This window comes from Xiphophorus hellerii, chromosome 6 (assembly GCF_003331165.1).
Source record: "Xiphophorus hellerii strain 12219 chromosome 6, Xiphophorus_hellerii-4.1, whole genome shotgun sequence".
In the NCBI taxonomy this organism is placed as follows: domain Eukaryota; kingdom Metazoa; phylum Chordata; class Actinopteri; order Cyprinodontiformes; family Poeciliidae; genus Xiphophorus; species Xiphophorus hellerii.
In genome coordinates this window covers 9360343-9386110 of record NC_045677.1, presented here as the reverse complement: position 1 = coordinate 9386110, position 25768 = coordinate 9360343, and the positions used below count along the sequence as shown (strand labels likewise).

Below are 25768 nucleotides of genomic sequence, written 5' to 3'. Positions count from 1 at the left end.
GCCAAAACTGACCTACACTGCGCATGCGTACGTATGCCATTAAACCGGAACACGTTTTGTGGAATGTGGCCCTTGGAACAGTTTTATGTGGGGCCCTAAATTCAGTTCGATAATGCTTCAATTTCGGCCCCCCAGTGGGCACTTTTGTCATTTTGTAGCGTGTGAATTTCAATGACAAATTTAATTCTTCTTTAACGGAAAGTGTTAGTCTAACACGAGCCGTTGTTCTGACCATCTGTGCTACCAAGTCAGATTTTCCTACCGTAGCGCGGATAAATAGCTAAGTCGGTATCTGTCGGTGCTACGTGTCTAAAACTTTTACCGTGATGTTTACAACCCGAAAACTATAGCAGGCTGTGTTATTGTTAAATATTATCATTTCTTATCACTCACTTTTTTATGTGACGAGACTGAAGTGGAAGCTTAGAAGTTATGCTTAGCATAGCATTGGAACAATTTACAGGACAAAACCACAAAAATATCACTTCATCAGAATATCCTACCCGTTTAAAATGAAAAGCTATCGCAGATGTTTGCACTAATCTTTTATGAGAACTCTATATTCAAGAAAGAATTTGATGTAAATTGTACGTTTTGTGATTCATATCCTTAAACTGTTGTCCACTTGTTTTGGCGCTGTAACTTTGTTGATGCTTTTTGGCAAAATCTGTGTGACTTTATCCACAACAACATAGAAGCACAATTTATTCTGTTATGGGAAGATTTCTTACTTGGCCTCACTAAAAACAAGCTTAACAATTCTGAGTTTCTCATAAATCCTTTATTGTCACTAGCTAAATATCATATTCATTGTTCCAGGTAGAGAAAGCCATGCCTTGCTGCATTTTACAATGAAGTTAAGTTTTATATCCCGACTATGAAAGACTCTGACAAAAAATAGCTACTAAAACAATTGAAATCTGTATTGCTTTCAATGTACAGTTGGGAACCGAAGCCCCTTAGCTTTTTCTTGAATACTGTTTATCTGTATTTGTTTTTCTTGAGGCATAACAAATGTTTCTGCGAATAAAGTTTAAAAAAAAACATTTGAAACAGCATTACAAAGAAGATATTAGTTATCTTAAATTCGAATTGGAGATGGAAAGAAATACAGTTCAGCAGTTAAAATGTGACTATGACGCCTTGTCAAAGTCAAATGTGCTCCTGGAACTGGAACAGATGTCAATAAGACGAAATACCGAGGAAACATTGAGAGAAATGTCTAAACAGCAGGAAAAACTAGAAGCAGAGAATAATGAGCTAAATAAAGAGATCACTGCTTTAAAACTGAAGCTGGACAAGATTGAATCCAGGGTGGCAGAAGAGACCCCAGAAAAAACCCCAAAAGACGCAACAGAAGAAACACTGGAAGAGACAAAACCCACCATGTTTCAGAGAGTCGGGCATGTTTTCATTGAGATGTACCAATCAGGAACGTTACGATATTGGCTGCCACCCTGGATTTTTTAATTTCTGAACGGTGGACTGATATTGATATCCAATAGTAACACCGGTGTTATGCCAGATTTACCAATATTTTATCTTTTTTTTTTATCCGATTACTAGATTAATCGTAAGAGTAATTGATAGATTACTCTATTACTAAAATATCCGTTTACAACAGCTCTATTGAAGTTGAGGTCTCCCTCATAGATTTTTGTGGAAGTGCAGCAAAGCTACTTTTAGTGAAATTCCTGATTCCAATTTGATTGCTAACGTTGGTTGCTTTCTCCTTGGTGCTGGGGTCTAAGAAAAATGTATCGACAATGCCAGCCAGACTGTTTTGTAAAATGAAAATGCTCCAGTTTATACATAAAGTAACAAATACAACAGTCCTTGAATTTGAAGTAATTATGTTATGACGATAGAGAGTACAAAACTAACTACAAAAGTTGGTTAAAGTAAAATAACTATCAAAACATAAAACTCAGGCGAACTAGATCAAGGAAAGCAGCTCCCCTTCCTTCGCAGACTCAGAGCAGAAAACAAAATGCAGACGTACTCCATAGTTTAAAAAAATGAAACATTTGTTTTAATGAATCATTGCTCAGTTAACAATAGCACAATATCTTTTTTTCAAATATATTATTTAAAGATCTCTGAACATTATGCGTCATATACAAAATCCATGACTCCACTGAACGGTTACAGAAGGTACTTTATAAGTCAGCACTATTACAGAGCTGAAGCAGATTTTATTAGACACTGCTGTAAACATGGCGTCGATGGTAAAATGAAGATGAACATCTGACTGCAAGTTGGTTGCAGCAGAACACTGAAATGGGAGGAATTACAGAGCTTATAGCAGCCGACATATTTACATATCGCAAAAAAAAGAAAAGTACAACAGCTGCATTTGTTTTTGGTGTTGCTCAAACAGACGGACCAGAAATGCTTCGCAGGGACTAAAGCAACAATTAGGCTTGGGCCAGCATGAGATTCACACAGCATAATAACCTAAAAAACACCAGTGTCACGGCATTTAAACAAGAAAAACGGATGTGTAACATGATGCACTTTCCTTTAAAACAGGAAGAGGATTCTTGAGCAAGTAGTGGAAAAAGTAGGGAAACCCTTTATTCAGCCAGCAGGTAAAAAAAAAGGCGTAGTCCACACGTAGCCAGATTTCTGGGAAAATAAATTCATTTTCATGCGTTTTGGCCTTTTATCTACACAAAAGCTCAGTTTTATATCACTAAAAACAATTGTTTATACAAAAGTGCAGGGTAATAAGTCATTTGACAGAGTCTCTTTTGTGTTGGTGGTCTGAATGGTCTAAAGGGCCGTTTTCATGCTAAACCTTTACACAATCAGAAATAAACATGCAGTGAATAAATCGATTTTCAATCAATATTTTGCACCAAAGGTAAGAATAAACACGTTTTCTCTGTGGCTCTTTAAATGTGTATAGATTTGAAATTTTAAATTGACATTTGTGACTGTATGCAAAATAGACCAGCAAATATTGCAGTAAGCATATTGAGAGGGAACGCAAAACGTAAGTCCCCACCGACATCGTCTTGTGTTTTAATTAAATAGGCTATTTAAAAGTAGTTCAAACACACAAATGAACCTCCTGGCGCCATGTTTAATTCCTAACAGGAAGTCACAGTTGTAAGCCGAGACATGTTTTAACTTTGCGCTACACTTAAGGGTTTGGCGTGTTTAAAACAACGCTCTGGATCAGAACCGAGTACGAGCGGGTTCATGTCGATAAAAACTGTTCTGAAATCGATCCCGCGTGTACGATATGTTTTTTAAAGGATGTGGTGGAGATATTTGTTTTTATAAAGACCTGGCTACGTGTGTACAAGGCCTAAAATTCGCTCTTCGCACTTTCATAAGCATCTCACTGAAAGGGCTAACCGCTAACCGGCCCACGCATACTAAACATGAAGATGCTTTCTGTACTGTGGAATAAAAATGTCTGCTGTAAAAAAAAAATTAAATAGATAAAGCTTTAAATATGGAGTCTATTCTATAGGACCATCTGACACACCACTGCTTTCATACACTCATAAGTAAAGGCAAACTACTGATTCTCGACTCAAACTGCTGCCATTACAATACTACTTATTATTCTGAAAAAAACTCTGCCATTTTTACCAGTTAATAATTATGTCACCTTTTTATGAGTTACTACTCATAGAAATAATCAGTGATTAAATAAACAAATACGTATCGGCCCAGTAAACAGGTACTCAGGGTTCTGGGAAATAATCAGAGTGATGTGAGAATGATTCCCAAATCCAGCAGAGCACGGCTTATCCATAGAGTTGCTGTTTTAATTAACATGCTACAACACCTAGCTCTTCATTGCATGTGATACTGCATTGCATTTCATATGCATACTTTGTGCATGATATTGTTGGTCATGGTAAAAATTAAATACATCCCATTTCAATTTTATTTCAAGGAATTAATAAAAATGAAGCTAATTATTCGAGTGTGATTTCTCTTGAAAATAACAACTTTCAGGCAAAAATAATATTCCATAAGGAAAAATAGGTCTTTGTATTTAGAAATTATTATATATATATACATATATATATACAGTACAGACCAAAAGTTTGGACACACTTTCTCATTGAATTCAATGAGAAAGTGTGTCCAAACTTTTGGTCTGTACTGTATATATATATGTATATATATATGTATATATACAGTACAGTATATATACTGTATATATATATACTGTATATACAGTACAGACCAAACGTTTGGACACACCTTTTAATTCAATGAGTTTCCTTTATTTTCATGACTATTGACATTGTAGATTCACACTGAAGGCATCAAAACTATGAATAACGTGTGGAAATATGCACTAAACAAAAAAGTGTAAAACAACTGAAAATACCCCTTATATTCTAGTTTCTTCAAAGTAGCAACCTTTTGCTGTGATTACTGCTTTGCACACACTCTGCATTTTCTTGATGAGCTTCAAGAGGTAGTCACCTGAAATGGTTTTCACTTCATAGTTGTGCCCTGTCAGGTTAATAAGTGGGATTTCTTGCCTTATAAATAGTCATGAAAATAAAGAAAACCCATTTTAATTAGAAGGTGTGTCCAAACGTTTGGTCTGTACTGTATATACAGTATATATACAGTATATATATATATAAAGCACTAGTGTGGGTGTTTCATTAAATTGGGTATGAAAGATGAGTGTCTGAATCAGCCAATCAGAGACTCTAGGAGCTGGATGCTCGACTCCTGCTGTGGTAAATTCACCGAGCTGAACAGCTGGAAGTGCTGAAAGCTGTCGGAGTGTCTGTGCTCTTTGAAGGAGCTGTGCAGCGGTCCGGAGGGATAGTCCCTGTGGAAGAACTCCAGGTCGGAGTCAGAGGAGAGGCTCAGGTCCATGTATCCGCTGAAGGAGTAGCCCACGGTGGGAGACGGGGTGTTAGGGAAGTCCTCGAAAGAGTCCTCGTTGAAAAAGTCTCTGGATTGATTGGCATTCTCGTCGAGATAGTTCCTGCTGGCGTCAATGTTGTCTGCGAGCGCAACGGGCGAATGCAGTCTGTCGTCGTCTGCGGTTGCAGAGCTGCATCTGTGCCGGTTTTGGGCGCACGAGAAGAAGTTCTTATTGCCGGAGTCATGGGTCAAATCTGCTCCTCTGTCCGGAAGAGTCTGGGTCCTGCTGAAGAATTGTCCTGCGTCGCATTCGGAGGAGGAGAGGGAGGATTCGGACATGTCGCTGCTGCAGCTGTTCTCCTCAACTACCAGCTGGTCCGGGATGCAGCGGAAAGCAGGAGCGGCGGGCATGGCGAAAGGAAGCAGGTCCTCCTCCTGGCCGGACCTGAATGGACACCTGCTCTCCTGCGCGCTCTGCTCTGCACCGACCTCGTTGTGTCCTGGACAGTCTCTGAGCTCCTCGGTCAAACCCGCCTGCTCCCCCGAGACCAGCGTTTCACGACGCAGTCGCCTCTGCAGCTCCAGCCTCATGAGCGTGTGGATGTAATGAGTCTGAACGCGCCGGGCGTCGAACTCGATGCGCCCCTGCACGTTTCCGCAGCTGTCCTTGGTGCATCCGCAGGGGAAGTTGAAGCGGTCCACCTGTTGGTCAAAAGAAAACCAGCAACATTTTCTCAAAAACGGTCTGTGAAATCATCAAATTCATCATTCATTCACTAATTTGTCTCATATGATTTGCAGGGCATCTGCTAGTTTCAGGAGGTCAAATTTAAGACTTTTTAAGACAGGGGTCTCAAACTCCAGGCCTCGAGGGCCGCAGTCCTGCAGTTTTTAGATGTGCCACAGGTACAAAACACTGGAATGAAATGACTTAATGATCTCCTCCTTGTGTAGATCAGTTCTCCAGAGCCTTAATGACCTAGTTATTCTGTTCAGGTGTGGTGCAGCAGAGGCACACCTAAACGTTGCAGGACTGCGGCCCTCGAGGACTGGAGTTTGAGACCCCTGTTTTAAGACATTCTTATAATGAAGTTTGAATAAAATTTAAGACTGAAAAAAACTAAATATAGGGGGTGGTTGGGAGATCGTGCTCTATTACAAAAACTATCCATTTGGCTTTGTGCCAGTGATAAAGGCACAAATAATAGCTAATTGCTGGTAGCCTCAACCGCCTTGAGTCACAGAATGCAATGAAGATGCTGCGTGCCACCCAAATCTTTGTTTGACAAAAAAGTCCCACGAGAAAAACAACTACATTAAATAGTTCTGCCATGACAAATGTAAGACTTGTGATTAGCATGTTTAGCAATTTACACTTTTTAAAAATGAATTTAAGGCGGTAATTTTGGACAACGAAATTTAAGACTTTTTAAGGGTGCTTGGACACCCTGGCTTTAGAGCTCACTGCTGTCCAGCACACTATGGATGCAAGTTAGCGCTTAACGAGTTAATCTAAAGCTGATTGATCTTATTGATAGACTATTAATTGAGCTCTGTCATGCAGTTCCACTGAACGAGCGCTATTAAGGTGATAGCTTTAGGAACTTGTCGAGTGTTTACATTTCAAAACAGAACCGCAATAATAGCCATTTTGCATTCCACACCGGACTCTGTTTGGACCGTTTCCCTTTTCCGTTCTGTTATGGCCCCGCCATCTTTGTTTCTTTATCAACTAGCTTCATTTAATAATGACCAGCAGCGCCCTCTTCTGAATGGTGGCCAAATTACAACACTAAAAGAAGGTCAAAGCAGACATTACAAGTTAATCAACTGGAACTTATTTTAATCTAACAAACCATTAATCGACATTTGCATCCTTGTTGCAGACATATATTTTTTTCAGTCTTTGTTAATATTTTCCCAAGACTTTATGGTCCTTAACGCAAACACGACTTGTTGCAGTGTTGTACCTGGCACTTGATGCCTGCCTGACTGCAGGCGCAGGTCTCCGGCTCGCAGAAGCCCCGACAGTCGCAGCCGCAGGCCTCCCTGGAGAGCCGCAGAGCGTGAAGCTGCCTCTTCTCCTCCTTGTCGATGACCTTCGCCCCCGCCGCCAGGAGGAGAGCCTGTCGCTGTTTGGAAGAGAATGGCTGAAGGTAGCCTCCGTCCTCCAAATCAGACTCACTAACATGGATGTCAGGGTCTCCACCCAGAACTTGATCCGTCGTCAGCTTCTCCGCCTCGTTTTGGTCAACAGCTCCACTTATGATCAGCTGGAAGCAAACACAGCAGTGGTTCTAGTGACGAGAAACTTTGCGAGCGAGATCAGTGCAAAGCTGAGACCAAGAGCACTCACTTGGTGTTTTAGTGCCTCAAACCTCTCTTGAATTAGTTTCTCTCTGTGCCTCTCTCTGCGCCTGCTGCGCTGCTCCACTGCATGCTCGTCCACGGTGTACCTTCGGAGGGCGCTGTGTTTGCGCACCATGCCCAGGGTGGCACCTCCTCTGCTGGGCACGCTGGTGAAGCCCTGGCAGCGGGGGAAGCTGAACACCGTCACCTGGTCAAAGCGCACGCTGTTCGGCCTTTTGGAGAGCTTCGGCTTCTTCAGGATGGGCCAAACTGGTTAGGTTTTTAAAAAAAACATCACAAACATTAGATAAAGCAGTCAGCATTCTGTGAAGAAACATATCTGCAAATAAAAACAAAATATATACCGCAAGTGTCACCTATTAAAACCACAAACCTCATAGATTTTATGTGTGTAATCTAAGTTTTAACACTATTATCAGCATTATTAATGTATGCTTCGCAGAACTTTTACGTCGTCTCATTATCATTAACACAGCCGTGTTTTATTAGTCTTTCTAACCTACATCAGCTCTGCTAGCTGAACATTTTTATTGTCTTTTCCTTGCTTAATATTGTTTTTCTCATTCTTTCTATTTTGTTTTTGGTTGCCTCACCTTTTTATTTTATAGTACAGTAATATACTTGGTGTCTGCAATTTCTGGCCAAAATGTTGAAAACCATGTATCATTTTCCACTGCATGGTGGGACATTTATTAGCACTGTGGTGTTTTGGCAAGAAGATTCTCGGCTTCAGGATCCAAGGATTATGAATCACTTTATATTGCATTGTAAATAAGCTGGCCATCCACAAAATTAGTGGTTCAGTTCAGCCTCAGATACATACAAAAGTGTGTAAAGCTTACAGATAATCACTATGCAAGCACAATTAAAATAAAAAAAAATCTTTAAAAGACTAATGAAGAACAAGTCTGACTTTTGCTGAAACCCTTGTAATTTCCAAAGCGGCCACTAGGCGGGGGTACTACCGGTGCTTGGCTTCATTTGGGGTCGACAGTTGAACACAAGTGAAAAGGAAATGCCAAGAAAGGCTTGTGTAAACAAGTAACCGATCAGCTGCAGAAAGAAGTTGAACTTCTTCTTCCTTTTATTTTTCGCTGCAGAGCAATCGGACCCTCAGCGGTCTACGACAGCGTCCGTGGGGTCAGTGTTTGACCTCAGCAACACCATGAAACACATCCAAGTCTGAACTCCCAGCAGCAAAACGTGAAGAAAAGCGAGCCCAGCTGGTTGACTTAGTATCATCTGCTCTGTTTGTCTGAACACATCCAGTCTAAATCTGTTAATCCTCGACTGTGCTGTATTGGCGGTGTTTGTCCTGAGGAAGAGATTACTGTAACCTTTCTGAAAACATCTCCATAACCCCGGTGCTTGTTTCCACACCAGTGCCCACACTGAGCCTCACTCTTCCCTAATTTTTTGTTTTTTGGTGCAGGACTAGCCGTGCTTTATTCCTAATATGATGGATTCAGATCTTCTTGTTCTTCTTTTTTACATTTGCTTTTTTTCTGTTTTCATTTCCTTCCTCTCTAAATAGTCGAGTTCGCTTCTTGCTCTTGTGAGGATTATTTGGTTGTCTCTTAGCTCTCCACAGAGGGAAGGAAGTAGTTGGGGTTTTATTTGTTTGGGAGTTTTATTTTTCGCCTTTTTTATTTATCATTTTAATATATCTTTTACAACATCTTTCGTGTTTAAATACATCTCCAGTTCGAGATTGAACAGGATAAATTGCGTCGCCGATGAGCGGTCTCCTATCTAAACGAAGCCATTTCATACGACTTGTTTAAAATGATCCTGCTATTCAAATTGATCCCACTACTTCTTATTGCTGAAGCAAATGATCTACGCTCTGCAGGAGCCGGTCCCTCTCTGTGCGTCTTATCTGCAACGGGGCTTAAAGGCCGGCGCTTTAAATATATCAGTCAGTCATAACTTCTGCTCCAGGTTGATAAGAGACACTCCTATAAAACGCCGGTGAGGAAACGCGCCGATAAGGAAGGAGGTTTGCATTAGTTGAAAGACGAGAGGAGGGGAACAAACGCGACTCACTGGGCGATCCGGAGGCTGACGCAGGACTGTGAGGTGTGAAGTCTTGGTTCTCGGAGGAGCTTCCCTCCCCGTCCGACTCCCACTCAGAGGAGGCAGGAGAGGAGAGGGAAGATGGAGAAGCAGAAGAAGAAGAAGAGGAGGAGCAGAAGGAGGAGGGAGGGGAGTAGCAGGGATTTTCCTCCACTTCTGCAAACTTCCTCTTAAGGATGTCTCTCATTGTTTGGCTGTGGCGGTTCCTAAACGTTCTGTATGAACACAGAAGAAACAAAAACACGGGTTTAAATAACTTAACATTGCGTTGTAATAAATGTGCAGCCTAATAACGGAGGAGGAGGAGTTTTTGGATTTCAAAGTGAAGTGCTTCAAAGTCCTAAAAATACCAAAGTTAGTATCCTGTAGCAAAACACACTGCTGCCCCTCTCCAACCTGCTGCTGCATACTTACTTCTTGTGCATTAATCCAAAATGTGTGTTATTTATTATAGGATCTGCTATGCTTAAAAACTTTTAAAGATCAATGCTAATGCTAATTTTTGACACATGTAGCGTCTGATAATCCTTCCTAAAATATATAGGTCCTAGCATTTATAGGACGAAAAAAAATTATTCACTTCCTGTTTTGTTTGTTGTTCTTTTCATGTTGAAATTAAGTTGTATTTTAGTACATGTGGCCAAATAATGACGTTTGCAGTTCTTTATAATCCATAAAATGTTTAGAAAATCTGCTGTGCATAATAATTTGGAACAGTGCATTTTGAGTTTTTTATTTTTGAAAAAAAAAAAATACTGTTCTCATGGGGAGCTTTGTTCAGTAAAATTTGATTTATACTGACTTGAAAATTATACTGACCATCATTTGCATTGACCATTTAAGAAAATCTGAGAAAATATCACTTGGATAATAATTTGAAACATGGTGTAGTGTCTTTAGTATAGAAAACAGATTGACAAAATATGCATTATTCTGTACATTAAAGATAAATTGAAGAGGTGCTTTTTTATTTTTGCTTGTGTCCATTTATCAAAGATACAATAACACATTTATTTTATAGAAAATATTATTCCAACTGTAAAATTAATGTCACATAAGAAGAAATAATTGATGCCTTTTTGTTTGGAATGAAATGTTTAAATGTGTCCATCTGTTTTTTCCACTGTATTTTTAGCCAAAGTTTTGATACTGTAACAATCTCATATCAATGAACAATGACACTAAATATGCTTTGCACTTTTCTTTTTTTTTTTTTGCAAGTGACAACTGCAGGAATGAGAAGCACTTCCTGGTGGAGCCGGTTCCCAGCCACCAGTTTGTTTAGGCTAATTCCATCTTGATAGTGATTTACCTAGAAACTAAACGTGTTTCACAAGCTAACTCAGAAAATCCTCCTCTCACTTACAACTGGCCGACACTTAGGAGACTTAACAGCGGCAAAGCAACTTCACCACTCTTCTTTCGTTTCCCTGCAGAGTAATTAACATTCCAGTGATTCCTTAAGTTTCTTTTTTTTTTGCTGTTGTGAAGAATACATGGAAACGGAGCGTCCAGCGGTTGTATGCTCAGGGCTGGGCGATCAAGAGGCTGCTATTTTTGGATACGAACATGGAAAACGAATCCAAACAGGAGCGCTTTGAGGGAAACGGATCTTAGCCGAAGAGAGCGCTGAAAGAAAGGGCTGTCAGAGAACAATGAACGTTTTCCCACGGTGAACGTTGCTGACTGATGTTGGGCTGAGACAAAACAGACAAACTGATTTCCTAATGTAATGCAGCCTTAATTTAAACTAGTTTGTCTGACTACACAATCACAACAGAGCGAAACATAAGGTCCAAATTTTATTTCTATTTACAACATTTCTTTTTCAATAATGGCGCATGCTGTCACACTTTTGGAGAAAAAAAGCAAACAAAAACAAATGTACCGCAATCTTACAATCTAATGTGAGTAGAGATGCACTAATCAGGCTCAATTTTAACTTTGAGAGATTCCAGTTTTTATTTTTTTTAAAACACAACAACTAGAAAACAAGATTAGAACCTTTTATGCATCAAAGCACATGTCTTCATATGTATCTACAGTTTAATAAACCAAAACGTTGCTTTTAAATACTAGACGTTGGTTGAAAACGGTGGGAGGTTTTAGTTTTAATGCATTTAAAGAATTGACAAGTATTCAGTGTTTAACTTGCACACAACCAGGGCCGGATTTAGAAGAATAAAGGCTCGTGGGCTGAAGCCTGTTTTGGTGCCATATTCCAGAAAAAAATGAATAAAAATCTTTTATTCATGTAAATTACATGGCATTAATAGGTAGGCCTACACATTTGATTGATTGGTTTAAAATGTCCGGTAAACGTCTTCATGTTGGACTTGAAGATATGATAAACTTAAAATATTTGAGTCCAGTTTAAATTTATAAAAGTCCAACGCTAAAAAGAAAAACATCACAAGTGAAATGAGTATATGACTTTAAAATGTTTTTACAGCATACACAGAAGACACTTTCTTTGGGGCGCCCCTCTTCCCTCCAAAACGCTTGGTGCCCTGGGCTACTGCCTTTGTAAGCCTTTTCTAAGGTCTGGTTTATCACATCACCAATTCAATTTAATTTCCCTTTGGGATTAATAAATTATACTTGCATTTGAATTCCATTGAAAAATGGTCTGTGGCTGCTTGGTTGTTTCACCTCTGAACAAATGTACAGCTTGTACAAAGAAGCTAAAATAGATAATTCACTTATCATAAAGGAAAGCATATTATAACACAGCTCAGTATGAATGAATGGTCATTTTCTTGCCCTAAGTACTTCATTACCTATTAGGTAAGGCTTTCTGGTGACTTGAACCAGTGAGACTACGTGTGTGTGTGTGTGTATATTAACAGAAGACAATGTCCTGGATTCATTGTTTAAAAAAAAAAAAACAGAGGTGAAACAAGAGACAACTCAGTCAGCTTCTTTGGGAAGAACACTCAAGCAGTGAAACTCCCTGCATGACAGTGTTTTTATCTCTCCTGCGAAACAAATGTTTCCACAGATTTAACACAAAAGAAACAGTGGCAGCATTTCCAATTAATACTGCGGCACAGAGTAAGTGTAAGGACAGCCTCCTGTCCCAGTTCCATCCCATTTATTACATATCTGACAGAGCAGGAAGACTCGCTGCACATCTAGGTATCCACTGAGACCGCATCAATAATTTAAAGGTTCAAAGCAGCGGCGGCGGCACACTGTGCACATGCGCGTGCACGTGAACCAGAAGACCCACTGTCAATAAATTCATGTTCTGAATAACGTTACACTGTTACATTACTGAGAATTACTTCTTCTTCTTTTTTCTTTCTTTTTTTTTCTTTCGTGTTCCCTGCAGGAATGTTGCGCGCATGTCACACTGGGTTTGCACTGAAGCAGCGCAGGGGTCGTTTCCTGTTTGGCATAATAACAGTCATTAGGCAGCTGACCCCCTGACCTTTTCGCCGAGGAACACGCACGCACACTCACGCATACTGGGTTCACGTCAGCTACAATGACAACAGTGTTCCCCGCTTTCTGTACGCCACAAACACTGCTGTGCCACAGGCTCCATTTAAAACTGGGCACACTTCCAAAAAAGACTGCTCCACAGCACCACAGTCATAAACTTCTTGAAACAAGAGGTGGAAGTTTCTATAAAGTTCATATGTTCATTTTAATCATAAAAACTGTAAAATTGCCAATAATTACCAATTAATTGCCCACAAATCACATTCACTTTAGCTACATATTTAACATTAAAACGATTAGGCAACGATGACTGAACAAATTACAAACTGTAACACAGAGGAATACAACCGCATGTAGATATTTTTTTTTTAGTAGGTTACTTACCATAAAGTGAAGATGAGCATGCTAGTGAAGAAGGTCCGAGACTGTCACGAAGTTACAGCTCTCGGCTGCCGTCGGGCCAGCTGAGCATTTTGTTCTGTTTATGTGAAGCTGCACAGTAGTACTAGTGTGAATATGAGAGGACTGGCTGGGAGCAGCCAAAGACACAGACTGGGTCAAGATAGTTCACCGTTCTGAAACTGCCTGGAATCTCGCACCTGCGCACAGCCGCCCGGGCCGTTAGCTAGGCTAACGGCAACATTACCGCTCTCTGTGTACCACGACTATGCCAACGTTGAAATATTGTTAGACCTCAAAAACATTTTGACAGTTTAGTCTTAATGTTAGACTTTAGCATACCGAAACCTTTACATTTTTCGAAATTCCATTTATCGCACAGCCAGGTTAAGCGAAGCAGGAAGCGCCGCGCAGAGCCTCCTCTTGTTCGGGACATGTTCCTCTGCGTGCCTTTTCTGTCTGTCCTGACGCAGGCTGTGACACACGCAGAGGCGGTAGACACTCATGACTCTCGGTGCTGCCCACAGATTTCTGTCTGTTGTGTTCACACTGGAGCAGTTTGCGCCAGTAATGACGAGCTAGTAAATAAAGAACCTTTAACCCTCCAGCTGGTGACTGGGAAAACAGCCCAGGGTTTATACTTACCTCTTCTGTTTGCTTGCTCCCTTTAACTTAAAGTGAAAAAGAGGCTCATTGATATTTAGAGGATGTTAATAAATTTATAGTAACGATCATGAGTGAAATCTAGCAATTTAATTAGATTGAGAACAGCGCTTTATCTGTCCCAAAGGATTTTAATGGGATGGTTACTGATATTCTTGGATGATACACAAAAGCTAGAAAGTGTTTCAGGACTTTTTTTTTTTTTTTTTTTGGTAAAATTTCAATGACAGCTCTTCAAAATCATAAGTGAAACATAAAAAGTTTTATATTCCTCATTATAACTATTAACAATATCATTCATGTTTGCAAGCACCTACAGACCCAATAAATTGAATTGACTAAAAAGTCGATTTATTTCAAGAACTTTATCCCTAATTGAAACACATTATATGGATTAATTGCACACAGATTGATGCTTGAAAGCCTTTATTTCTGCTATGATGTTATGCTGGTTTTTTTTTTACAGCTAGTAAAAACATTACATTTAAAATTAGGATATTACATCCGACCAATAAAACAAATATTTTAAAAACAGAAATGTGGGCTTAACATAAGTTTAATACCTGTTTAAAGGTTGATATTTTGTATATCATATTCTAGTTTACTGAGTATGACTGTATATGCTCTATGTACCCCAAACCCACTGACTGGATAAGCTTGATATGCTTTTATGCATCCACATTTAACTGAATATCCCAAGCAATCTGAGCAACACTGTTTAATCATTCGTTGAAAAAGGCAAAGAGCTTGACACAACTTCAGCTTCTGTCTTTGTCTCAATGATAATCCACATGAGACAGGACTCTCATGTCATCTTCAATCAATCAATCTTTATTTATACAGCACTTTATGCACCCAAAGTGACCAATGTGCAAAAGGTATCAGTTAAACATGGCCAGTTAAACAAATAGTTGCGTGGCAAGACGAAAGCCATTGTTAGAAGAAAGCAATAACAGATTTTACTTAAATGCTATCATTTATGGGGCTCAGAAAATATGTGGATTGCTGGTAAAGAAGTCCAGTTCGTTTGCTATTCACATAGGGGACATGTCTGAAGCCCTCCAAACCTGTCATGAACCTGGTGATTAAGCACTTGTTTCTGGTGACACACTCTCCCTGGTCCTGGTGTTGCTTTTTTGAAACATGATTCCTCTAACGCCGCCGTTCCAAAAACTCCAGGAAGTCTCCTTCGGCGAAGAGGCGCTGCAGATTTAAACGCGGATTATGGATGTTGGTGTAAATCCGCAGAATCTTTTTTGCTTAAAGAAATCCCATTTTCAGATTTTGGCGTTGCGCTTTATAAACAGCTGCCAACATGACTGAAGTTTATTTATGCACATGACAGTGCCGGGGGGAGAAATGTCAGTGCAAACAAAAAAAGAAGAAGAAAAAACTAGTGAGTGGAGAAAATTAAAGGATTAACATTCCAGTGCCTCTGCTTTTAAAGATAATCACAGGCTACTCTGCAGAAAGAAAAATGAAGCGGAGCTCTCGAGAAGACAGACACACAGTGCATCAGATAAACAGATGGATAGACAGATGAAGGGAAACACTAAAACACCAAATGAGCCTGCGGTTTGACGTCGATACGCCTCACTCCAACAAGTTGAATAAAAAGAAATTGCTCTGGAAGCCTAAGTATCTGTTAGTCCAAATATTCTGACCAGAGGACGGACAGACAGGCTGCTGACCTCAGCTCTCGGTGTAAGTGTGTTACAAGAGAGTGACCCACTTTAGATGGGATCACTACAGTGCACTGCACTCACTTCGCTCCGCTGACAGTGACCTGCACGAGGAGTAAACACCAGGGAGAGACAGAGGGAGGATCAGTACAGTGAAACAGCACAAACAGGTAGCAACACGCGGCTCACGGTGGACTTTTAGCAACACCGCAGCTCATCCACACCGTGCATCTCGGTGCGATTCACTCACAGCACATGATCAAAGAGTTCTGTTAGGCTTTGAGGCTATTTATAGGACAATTGCACTGCCTGGACCAAAAATACATATGTGCAATACAGTTGGAGTTTCCTGTTGCCCAAGCAGGCTGTCACACTGTGACTTGCATGTGTCCTAATGTGTCAGGAAGGGGGGGTGATGTGGGGGTGGATCCTTTTTTTAGCCTGCGCTCTTACAGCGCAAAGAGAACAGAAACGAGTCATGGTGGAAAATTAATGTGCTACTTCAGACTGCAGCGATAACCTGGATAGTTAGACCAACAATGGCATATGTACAGTGATTGTTTTGCTTATTAACTATATTAGCGCAACAACAAAAGTGTCAACAGATCCAGACTGCTGACCAGATTTCTTAACATGTCTGTCAGTGATGTCACTGTCGCTTTTTCAAGGTTTGTACGTCCTTAAAAAGTCTTAAATTCATGCATCTAAAATTAAGGACTTAAAATATCACAAATTTATTTTTTAAATGGAATACGGTCTTCATTACATTAATCACAGGTTGCAGCAGGGCTATTAATCTTGTATGTGTAGTTTTCTTTTAATCCTTTCTCGCAAACAGACATCTTCATTGAGTTCTGTGGCTGGAGGCAGTCGAGGTCATAAACACAATAAAAGGATGAATAAATAAGTAAATAAGTAAGCAGGTAAGTCTTTATTATATCTATGATAAAGGCTACTAGTAACTTGCTGCTAATATACCATTGCTAGCTCGCTAGCCAATCTGCGTCTGTCATGGGTAATTGTAAATGTATCACTAGGTTAGGTGCTTCTGGGTAAAAGAAAAAACAAAACAAAAATTTTTAAGCTTGACACTACGGAGGGTTTTGCTGTGCTAGATTGTAAAACGGCACATTTTACAATCTAGCACAATCTGTGCCTTACATTTCATTCAAGGCACAGTGCCTGTAAATGTATGATAATAATTTTAAAAAGAAGTTTCATTCAACTTGCCATTAAAAGTTGCTAACTTTGACTTGCTGAAACCTGCAGACACCCTGTGTTTCTCAACACTGGCACACACACAGATCTATTCAGTGCCTATTAATCCTATCTGCAACGAGAGCAAACCACAAGTGGGCTTTCAGTCCACATTACGTAACCTTACATTTAACCTACATTCTGGCTGCTGCTCAGGTTGCTGCCTGCCTGCCTGCCTGCCTGTTGTAGGCCGGTTTCTTCAGTCGAGCTGTGCCAGCGATGGCCCACATACAGCCACGTACCGACAAAGTCTGACAGGGCTTCGGGGCGAGTGAAAGTCTGCCCCAGTTCCGCTCCTGTTTCCTGTGAACGCGACTTCAGGGGTTTACCCCGTTTCCTGGACCACACCACTCGGCCTCAGTTTTCTCTCCAGGAAGCGTCGGGGTTGTTCTGTGATGGAGTTGGGGAAATTAAATTCCCTGTTGCCTCCGACACAACGGAGGGACGGAAAGACGGAGATTTCTAAAGGCTTCTGATGTCACACTTTAACAGTCGTCACCATGGACACGGAGCAGATATAAACCGAGGGTTTCTATTTTAGAGGGAATGTGATGAATCACCGGCTTGCTTCCATCAGCAGCACTGTGAGCATCAGAACCGTCATCATTTCATCATGGCAACATGAGTGTAATCCTTTGCATCACAGGAGAATAGATGAACAGATGCAGTCCTTTCCAAAAGTATTCGTGTCCCTTAAACTTTTCCACATTTTGTCCTGTCACCACAAAGTGCTTAACTGCGAAGTGAAAGAAAAATGGTGAATGATTTTCAAACGTATTTAACAATAAAATCTAAACAGCATGATGTGCTTTTTGCAACTTTCTTTTGGTGTATGTCTCTACCTCTGCACGTCGTAGGGCTGTATTTTTATTTATTTATTTTTTTGGCCGTTCTTCTTTGCAACATAGCTCAAACCCAATCAGACTGGATGGAGGGCAGGTTTTACGTCTTATGTTTTTTGTGCTGAAAAATTTTTAGCGCCAGAACTTGTAACTCATAAATGCATCACAGCATCAGGATATAGATTTTCAGGACGCAATGCACTTCTGTCATCCTGACAGCCGAATGATGTTCGGCAATGCCGTCAGTACTGTCTTCTTGTTATAGGTGGACACACTGCTTGTGTACTTGCAGCCGTAAATACAAAACTGTTTCCAGAGGACAAATGTGACTGTAAACCAACGTTGGTTTCCATCAGATTTAAAGGTCAGGCCCTAGATGTCATGTTTTGGTTTACTTGATTAACCCACATGCGCAGAACACACTAGAGAGACCAAGGTAAGATCAGTGGTTTATTATAAACACGGTGTAAAATGTGAAAGACATCCAGGATGGGACACTCGGGAGGGCGGAACCGGACCAATGGTCCTCCTGAAGAGGAACACAAAAGTGAGAACAGAATGCCGGGAGGGAAACGGAAGTGCAGCGGTTCGAGGCCTTACTTGCTGGTGGATAAGCGGAGCTGAGAGGGATAGGCAGCACGGTGGATCAGGGGTTGGAGCAGAGAGGACGGGCGACGGCGGCGTTGGAGGGCGGACAGGTGAGACAAGCTCTTCGGGAAACAAGGAGGATCAGGTTGTGTGGTCTCGATGATTCCTCCGGCCACAGGGAATCCGGACGGACAGGATGCCGGCAGCTCCGCGGCAACGAAAACCTGAGGCGAGGCCACAAGAGCAGAATATTAGACTAGAGCAGGTGGTCTGAGGTCAGCAATAAAACTGGATCTACCATTTACGAGCTAACACTCTGGCACAAGAGTGTTGACGATGTCCTCCTGAAATACTCCTCCCAACAAGGTAAGTGGCAGCAGGTGTGCCGGCAGGATCCGCCGACCACGCCCACCACGAAGTTCCTGAACGCCCCCTGGTGGAGAAGGCCGCAGGAACCTCCTCCAGTCCTCCGGAGATCCACAACAGTACCTCCCCCTCAACGACCGCCACTAGGCGGTCCACCAGACCCCGAAGGGAGAGAGGAACGGTAGTCCGAAATGAGGGAAGGGTCCACAATGAAGGAGCCAGGAACCCACTGGCGAGCCTCCGGACCATAACCCTCCCAGTCCACCAGGTATTGCCAGCCCCGGCCCCTCTTTCGGGAGTCAACAATACGGCGGACGGAATAGACAGGGCCCCCTTCAAAATCACGGGCAGGAGGAGGGGGATCCGGTGGCGGGCACAAGGGACTGGTCAACACAGGCTTAATCCGAGACACATGAAATGTAGGATGAACAGCAAGTGAAGGCGGCAGACGGAGACGCACTGCAGAGGGACTAATAACGGACTCGATGTCGAAAGGACCAATGAAACGAGGGGACAGTTTCCGGGAGATGGACTTCAAAGGTATGTCTTTGGTGGACAACCAAACCTGCTGTCCAGGAGCGTAGACGGGCGCCGACCTCCTCTTCCGATCCGCAAACCGGCAGTTCTGCTCCCTGGTGCGGTTGAGGGCGGCAACAGTATTTCTCCAGACGGTCCTACAGCGGCAGATGTGACGCCGTACAGAAGTGACCGCTATGGCCCTCTCCTCCGACGGAAACAACGGTGGCTGATAACCTAAAGAGATTTCAAAGGGAGACAAGCCCGTGGCAGAGGAGATGTGGGAGTTATGTGCATATTCTACCCACGGAATGAACCGGCTCCAGTCAGCAGGGTTGGTAGAGGTGAAACATCTCAGGACGGACTCCAACTCCTGGTTCATGCGCTCCGTCTGACCATTAGACTGTGGGTGATAACCAGAGGATAAGCACACATCGGCCCCGAGGGCCGCACAAAAATGTTTCCAAACCTGTGCCGTGAACTGCGGTCCTCGGTCAGACACAACTTCCGCAGGGATGCCGTGGAGCCGGAAAACATGCTTAACCAGAAGTTGCGCGGTCTGAAAAGCAGAAGGCAGTTTCTTTAGGGGGACCAAATGACAGGCTTTAGAAAACCGGTCAACCACCGTGAGGATAGTGGTCATGCCCCCAGAAGCAGGGAGTCCAGTCACAAAATCCAGTGCAACATGAGACCAGGGTCGACCTGGGATGGAAAGGGGTTGCAGCAGTCCAGGCGGAAGTCTATGGGACGGTTTATTTCGAGCACATACTGGACAGGCGAGCACGAACTCCTTAATGTCTTTGTAGCTGGACGGCCACCAGAAGTGTCGAGAAATGAGTGCAATAGTTCTACTCACCCCGGGATGAGCTGAGAACCTAGCGGTGTGTAACCACTTGATTAACCTGGACCGGACGGATGTGGGCACATACACCTTGCCCGGAGGACCAGTTCCCGGATCAGGTTCGGTTACTAGAGCTTGTTTGATCAAATCTTCGATCTCCCAGGTGACAGACGCTACTGAACAGCTGGGAGGGAGAATGGGGACCGGACGTCTGTCAGAATCATCGGGAGAATACAATCTGGACAAAGCGTCGGGTTTAGTGTTCTTGGAACCGGGGCGAAAGGAAATGGTAAGGTTAAACCGTGAGAAAAATAAAGACCACCGTTTCTGCCGAGGGTTGAGCCTTTTCGCAGACTTGAGGTACGAGAGGTTTCTGTGGTCGGTCCAGACTAAGACTGGATGCGAAGCTCCCTCCAGCCAATGCCTCCATTCCTCGAGGGCCAGCTTAACAGCGAGCAGCTCCCGATCCCCCACGTCGTAGTTCCTCTCGGCAGGTGTCAATCTACGAGAGAAAAAGGCGCATGGGTGGGTCTTATGGTCCATGTCAGAGAACTGTGATAGGACGGCGCCTACCCCGGAGTCAGAGGCGTCCACCTCTACAACAAACTGTTTAGCTGGGTCAGGTTGAATGAGTATAGGTGCGTTAGCAAACAGAGATTTTAACTTGTTGAAGGCAACCTCAGCCTCTGGTGTCCAGGAAAAAACCACTTTGACTGAAGTCAGGGCGGTTAAGGGAAGTGCGATCTGACTGTAATTTCTTATGAAACGACGGTAAAAATTTGCGAAACCCAGAAATCTCTGAAGTTGTCTCCGGGTCTCCGGCACCGGCCAGTCCAAAACCGCCTTTACCTTATCCTCCGATGGTCTCACCTGTCCCCCCTCGAGCACAAATCCCAGGAACGACACAGAAGATTGATGAAACTCGCACTTCTCGGCTTTGACAAACAGTCTATTCTCCAGGAGTCGCTGCAGGACGAGTCGGACATGTTGACGATGTTCAGGGAGAGTCTTAGAATAGATCAGGATATCGTCAAGATAGACAAAAACAAAAACATTCAAGAAATCTCTTAGAACATCATTTATCAGAGCTTGAAAACAGGCGGGTGCATTAGTTAACCCGAAAGGCATGACCAAATACTCAAAGTGGCCCAGAGGCGTCTTAAACGCCGTTTTCCATTCATCTCCGTCCCGAATGCGGAGGAGATGATATGCATTCCGTAGGTCGAGTTTAGAAAACATGGCCGCTTCCTGAACCGGTTCAAAAGCGGAGGAGAGAAGGGGCAGGGGATACTTATTTTTTACCGTTATCTGATTTAAGCCACGATAATCAATACATGGTCTGAGGGAGCCATCCTTTTTAGCCACGAAGAAAAAACCCGCTCCCAACGGCGAGGAGGATGTGCGAATAACACCAGCGGCGAGGGAATCTTTTATATATTTCTCCATAGTCTCTCTCTCCACCTTGGAGATGTTATATAATCGACTATTAGGCAGAGGAGCTCCGGGAAGTAAATCGATTGCACAATCATAAGGACGATGCGGAGGAAGAGATAGTGCTTTAGATTTGCTAAACACGGCAGCTAAATCATGATACTCAACCGGAACCGTAGCGAGGTCTGGTGGTTCCGCCTCATGTTGGACTGCCGGTGACGGGCCTGGCGGGGCTGCGGAGCGGAGACAAGACGAGTAACAGTTAATCGACCATGACACAATTTGTCGTTCAGCCCAGTCGACATGCGGATTATGTTGCTCTAACCACTCAAAGCCCAGAATGACAGGAGCGCTGTCGGTCGGAAAAACAAAAAAGGTTACCATCTCATGGTGATTTCCTGAAATGAGCAGATTTACTGGAACTGTTTGATGGGTAATCTGATGCAGCGCTTGGCCGTCCAACGCAGAGACTCTTAAAGGGGTTTGTAACGGTAAAGTCTCTATGTCCATCTGTTGTACTAGACTAGAATCGAGTAAATTTCTCTCACAACCCGAATCGATCAGGGCTGACAGAACAAGTGACTGGTCTTGGAACGAAAGGGTAACCGGAAGGAGGAGTCGAGGAGATTTTTCTTTAATTAGGTGGTCCGCCAGCCTCCTCGCCTCTACTGGCGGACCCTGGTTTTTACTTTTGATGGGCAAGTAGAAATGAAGTGGCCGGCTGTGCCACAATAAAGACAAAGCTTAGCCCTAATGCGCCTCTGCCTCTCCTCAGGGGAGAGGCGAGCCTGTCCAATCTGCATAGGTTCGGGCTCGACGGGCGCTACATGAGCTGCGGTAGTTTCATTACGAAAAACGCCCTCCATGGGCGGAACTGGTAAACCTCTCCTCTTATCCTTAACGCGGGTGCGGGCTCTGTTATCCAGGCGGATAGCCAAATTTATCAATTCCTCCTGAGTCCCTGGTTCATCCAGTGTTGCGAGCAGGTCCTTCATGTTGTCGTTTAGAGCATTATAAAACGTACTTTTAAGCGCTGCGGGGTTCCACCCAGAGGCAGCTGCTTTAATACGAAACTCTATAGCAAAATCAGAAACCGATTGAGAACCCTGCCTCAATGTTAACAAGTCTCGGGAGTCGGAAGCCCGGTCGGAAACTTGATTAAACACTTGTTTAAACTCTTTAAGAAAATCCTCGAACGAGCACCCATAATCAGAGGAGGGGGAAAACCTGGATTCTGCCCAATCTAGAGCCTTGCCAGACAGGTGAGAGAGGACAAATGAAATCTTGGCACCGTCGTGAGAAAAACTGTGTGGGGAGTGATTAAACAGTAAATTGCATTGAAAAAGGAAGCCCCTGCACTTACTCGCGTCACCTGAAAATCGTTCAGGGGCTGGGGGCCGACACTCGGAAAACATGGAGCGGATTGTGCCGTCGGCACTGGAAGCGGGTGTGGGTGCAGGGTCCGGAGCTGGATTCTGCTGAGGGGAGGCCTGGAGAAAATGAGCAATCTCCTCGAGACGGGCGTTAGTTTCTTGCTGGCGTTTGTTCATTTCTCGTAACGCTGCGTCGTGACTTTGAATTAAAGAGTGCTGTTCTTGCAGAGTTCTACGGAGTGTGTCTGCTGGGGTTAGCGGTTGGCCAGAGTGTTCTGTCATGTTTTGGTTTACTTGATTAACCCACATGCGCAGAACACACTAGAGAGACCAAGGTAAGATCAGTGGTTTATTATAAACACGGTGTAAAATGTGAAAGACATCCAGGATGGGACACTCGGGAGGGCGGAACCGGACCAATGGTCCTCCTGAAGAGGAACACAAAAGTGAGAACAGAATGCCGGGAGGGAAACGGAAGTGCAGCGGTTCGAGGCCTTACTTGCTGGTGGATAAGCGGAGCTGAGAGGGATAGGCAGCACGGTGGATCAGGGGTTGGAGCAGAGAGGACGGGCGACGGCGGCGTTGGAGGGCGGACAGGTGAGACAAGCTCTTCGGGAAACAAGGAGGATCAGGTTGTGTGGTCTCGATGATTCCTCCGGCCACAGGGAATCCGGACGGACAGGATGCCGGCAGCTCCGCGGCAACGAAAACCTGAGGCGAGGCCACAAGAGCAGAATATTAGACTAGAGCAGGTGGTCTGAGGTCAGCAATAAAACTGGATCTACCATTTACGAGCTAACACTCTGGCACAAGAGTGTTGACGATGTCCTCCTGAAATACTCCTCCCAACAAGGTAAGTGGCAGCAGGTGTGCCGGCAGGATCCGCCGACCACGCCCACCACGAAGTTCCTGAACGCCCCCTGGTGGAGAAGGCCGCAGGAACCTCCTCCAGTCCTCCGGAGATCCACAACACTAGAGCTCTTATTAAAGGGCATGTATTATTCAAAAGTCACATTTTACACATCTTTGTACTTCTATTTGGATTTGAAGTTCTTAAAACAACACCCACTTGGTTTTTGGCAATAAGTTAATGTTTTTTGGTGTATGGAAAATGAGCTGTTTCAAAAACCTCCTGAATGTAATATCACAGATCAGCAAGCACTCCCTGTTACCTAGCAACCCCAGCAAAGCCCAGTCCATTACCTAGAAACCCAAGCGAAGCTGCAGCCCCTCTGGTTGGCTACTTTAACACTGTCTGCATTGTACAATGGCTGCTGGAAAAGACAAGTGGTTTGTTGTTGTCCAGAAACCACTTGCATAATTGCTGGTTGGATTTAAAGTGACAAGACGCCCTAAAACAGCCCATTCTAACACAACGCTCAAAACCGACAGAAATGAGCAGACTGAGACCTTATTATCCAAAGTGATTTTGTGCAAACAAAAATGCAATAAACATGTTTTGAATAGCCCATAGATCTATCCTAACCTGCCCAAAAAAAGCATAATATATCATCATTGAATACAAAAAAGCTTAAATGTTACTAGGAAATGCTTTATTGCAATTTTCCACTCTAAAAACCCCATTATCATTTTTTTTTTCGGGACGCCTTTAAACGACACTTGAAATAATGCGTGAGGATGTCTCTGTAGTTTCAAAATGTCAACAGATACAGACGTGGATCAAATTTCCACCTAGTGACAGTTTAAGTGCTGTGACATCTGCCTTTGTTTGGTCTGAAGAGGTGGTGAAACCGAGAGCTTCCTGTGACTCTAATGGCTCGGACTGGATCTGTGCCAAGTGTATCAGCATCTTACAACTTATTCCCCCCTGCAACACGGCTTCACACGTTCACATAAAAGGCGTCCATGCTCAGCTGTTGGCTATAGACTGTTAATTGCATGAAGAAAGAAAGAAAAAAAAAGAGGCACATCTTGGCAGCATGTCCTTGCGGTGTAAAACACCATCCAGGCATCGCGGCGCTGCAGAAGCGAGAACAGCTGCAGCCCACTTTCCAAAGTAGGTTACACAACTTTAAAACTTTCAACTGAAATGATCTTATCTGGCTGTACGTGAGCAGCTCAAGCTGAAACAACAAAGCAGCAGCATGAATGGATTTGACACCCCTCCTCCAACAATGAGCCTCTTGTCAACAAGAGAGCTGTGGTGACCTTTCTTATAAACTTTCGAACTTGGACGTGAGATGCACTGAGGGGACAAAAGGCATTTCCATCACACACACACACAAAAAAACTGAAGTTCATCACTGACTGGAGATGAATTTCTTCCCTCTGCAGTTCAGCTGTGCACCTGCACTACAGAGTGGGGGAGTTATTGGCGTGAGCCTGGCTGTCAGCTGTAGTCTGGGAGCTCCTGTTTTCTCTCTGGCTCCCAGCGCAGCGTGCTCTGCTCTCGGTGGCGCTCACATGCGGCTCCATGTGAGCCTCCTGCAGGAACATGCAGCAGCTGGAGGAAGGAGACCTGCTCTGTTGTCAGCTGTTTGAGCCAGAACTGACTGCTCTGTGAAACTGAGAGTGGGTGAGCTCTGGGTGACTCCCCCCCACCCTCAAATGTTCATTGCCCTTCTTCTTCTCCACTGCAGCTGGGAAAACACATGCAGAACAGACAGACAGGGAGTCTCTCATTTAGCTCACTAATGGAGTCCCTTGTCAAGTATTTATGTATTTGCTGGAGGCACCAATCTGGAAAATAGAAACTAAGCTTTTATGCTTGGGTATCTTTTATAGCCTTAAAACGGCTGTGAAGTGCACAACCATGCACGTGGCATACACGTACGTGGCAAACATACGTGTTTAAAAAAAAAAACAAACACGAAAAATAATGCTGTCTGTTAAACAAGAACTTATCACTGTTTCATGGGAGCAGTCATGTTGGTTTGGTGCCATCTCCTGGTCGATTAAGGAAACGACAACCATATGCCCAGTATCTTTTATTTATTTATTTTCAATACTAAATTTTACGGCTGTCTAGAACACTATTTTACCTTTAGGTTTGTTAAATCAACTATCTAACACGAAAAAATGACCTGAGAGAATATTACG

At 43.2% G+C, this 25768-nt stretch overlaps 1 protein-coding gene and 1 long non-coding RNA gene across 2 annotated transcripts; both read right to left on the bottom strand.

The window, feature by feature from the left end:
• Positions 1 to 4560: 4560 nt before the first annotated feature.
• On the bottom strand, positions 4561 to 13272 carry LOC116722319 (cysteine/serine-rich nuclear protein 2-like). The gene is made up of 5 exons (XM_032566550.1): positions 13135 to 13272; positions 9274 to 9518; positions 7214 to 7476; positions 6828 to 7130; positions 4561 to 5559 (listed from the first exon to the last, which is right to left on the bottom strand). Exons 2-5 carry the CDS (start codon positions 9488 to 9490, stop codon positions 4678 to 4680), a joined length of 1665 nt encoding a protein of 554 aa, XP_032422441.1. The 5' UTR covers positions 9491 to 9518; positions 13135 to 13272; the 3' UTR covers positions 4561 to 4677.
• A 4698-nt stretch (positions 13273 to 17970) lies between these two features.
• Positions 17971 to 18652, bottom strand: LOC116721111 (uncharacterized). Its single transcript, XR_004339526.1, has 2 exons — positions 18480 to 18652; positions 17971 to 18405 (listed from the first exon to the last, which is right to left on the bottom strand). It is a non-coding gene; the product is annotated as an uncharacterized LOC116721111 (long non-coding RNA).
• Positions 18653 to 25768: the final 7116 nt, after the last annotated feature.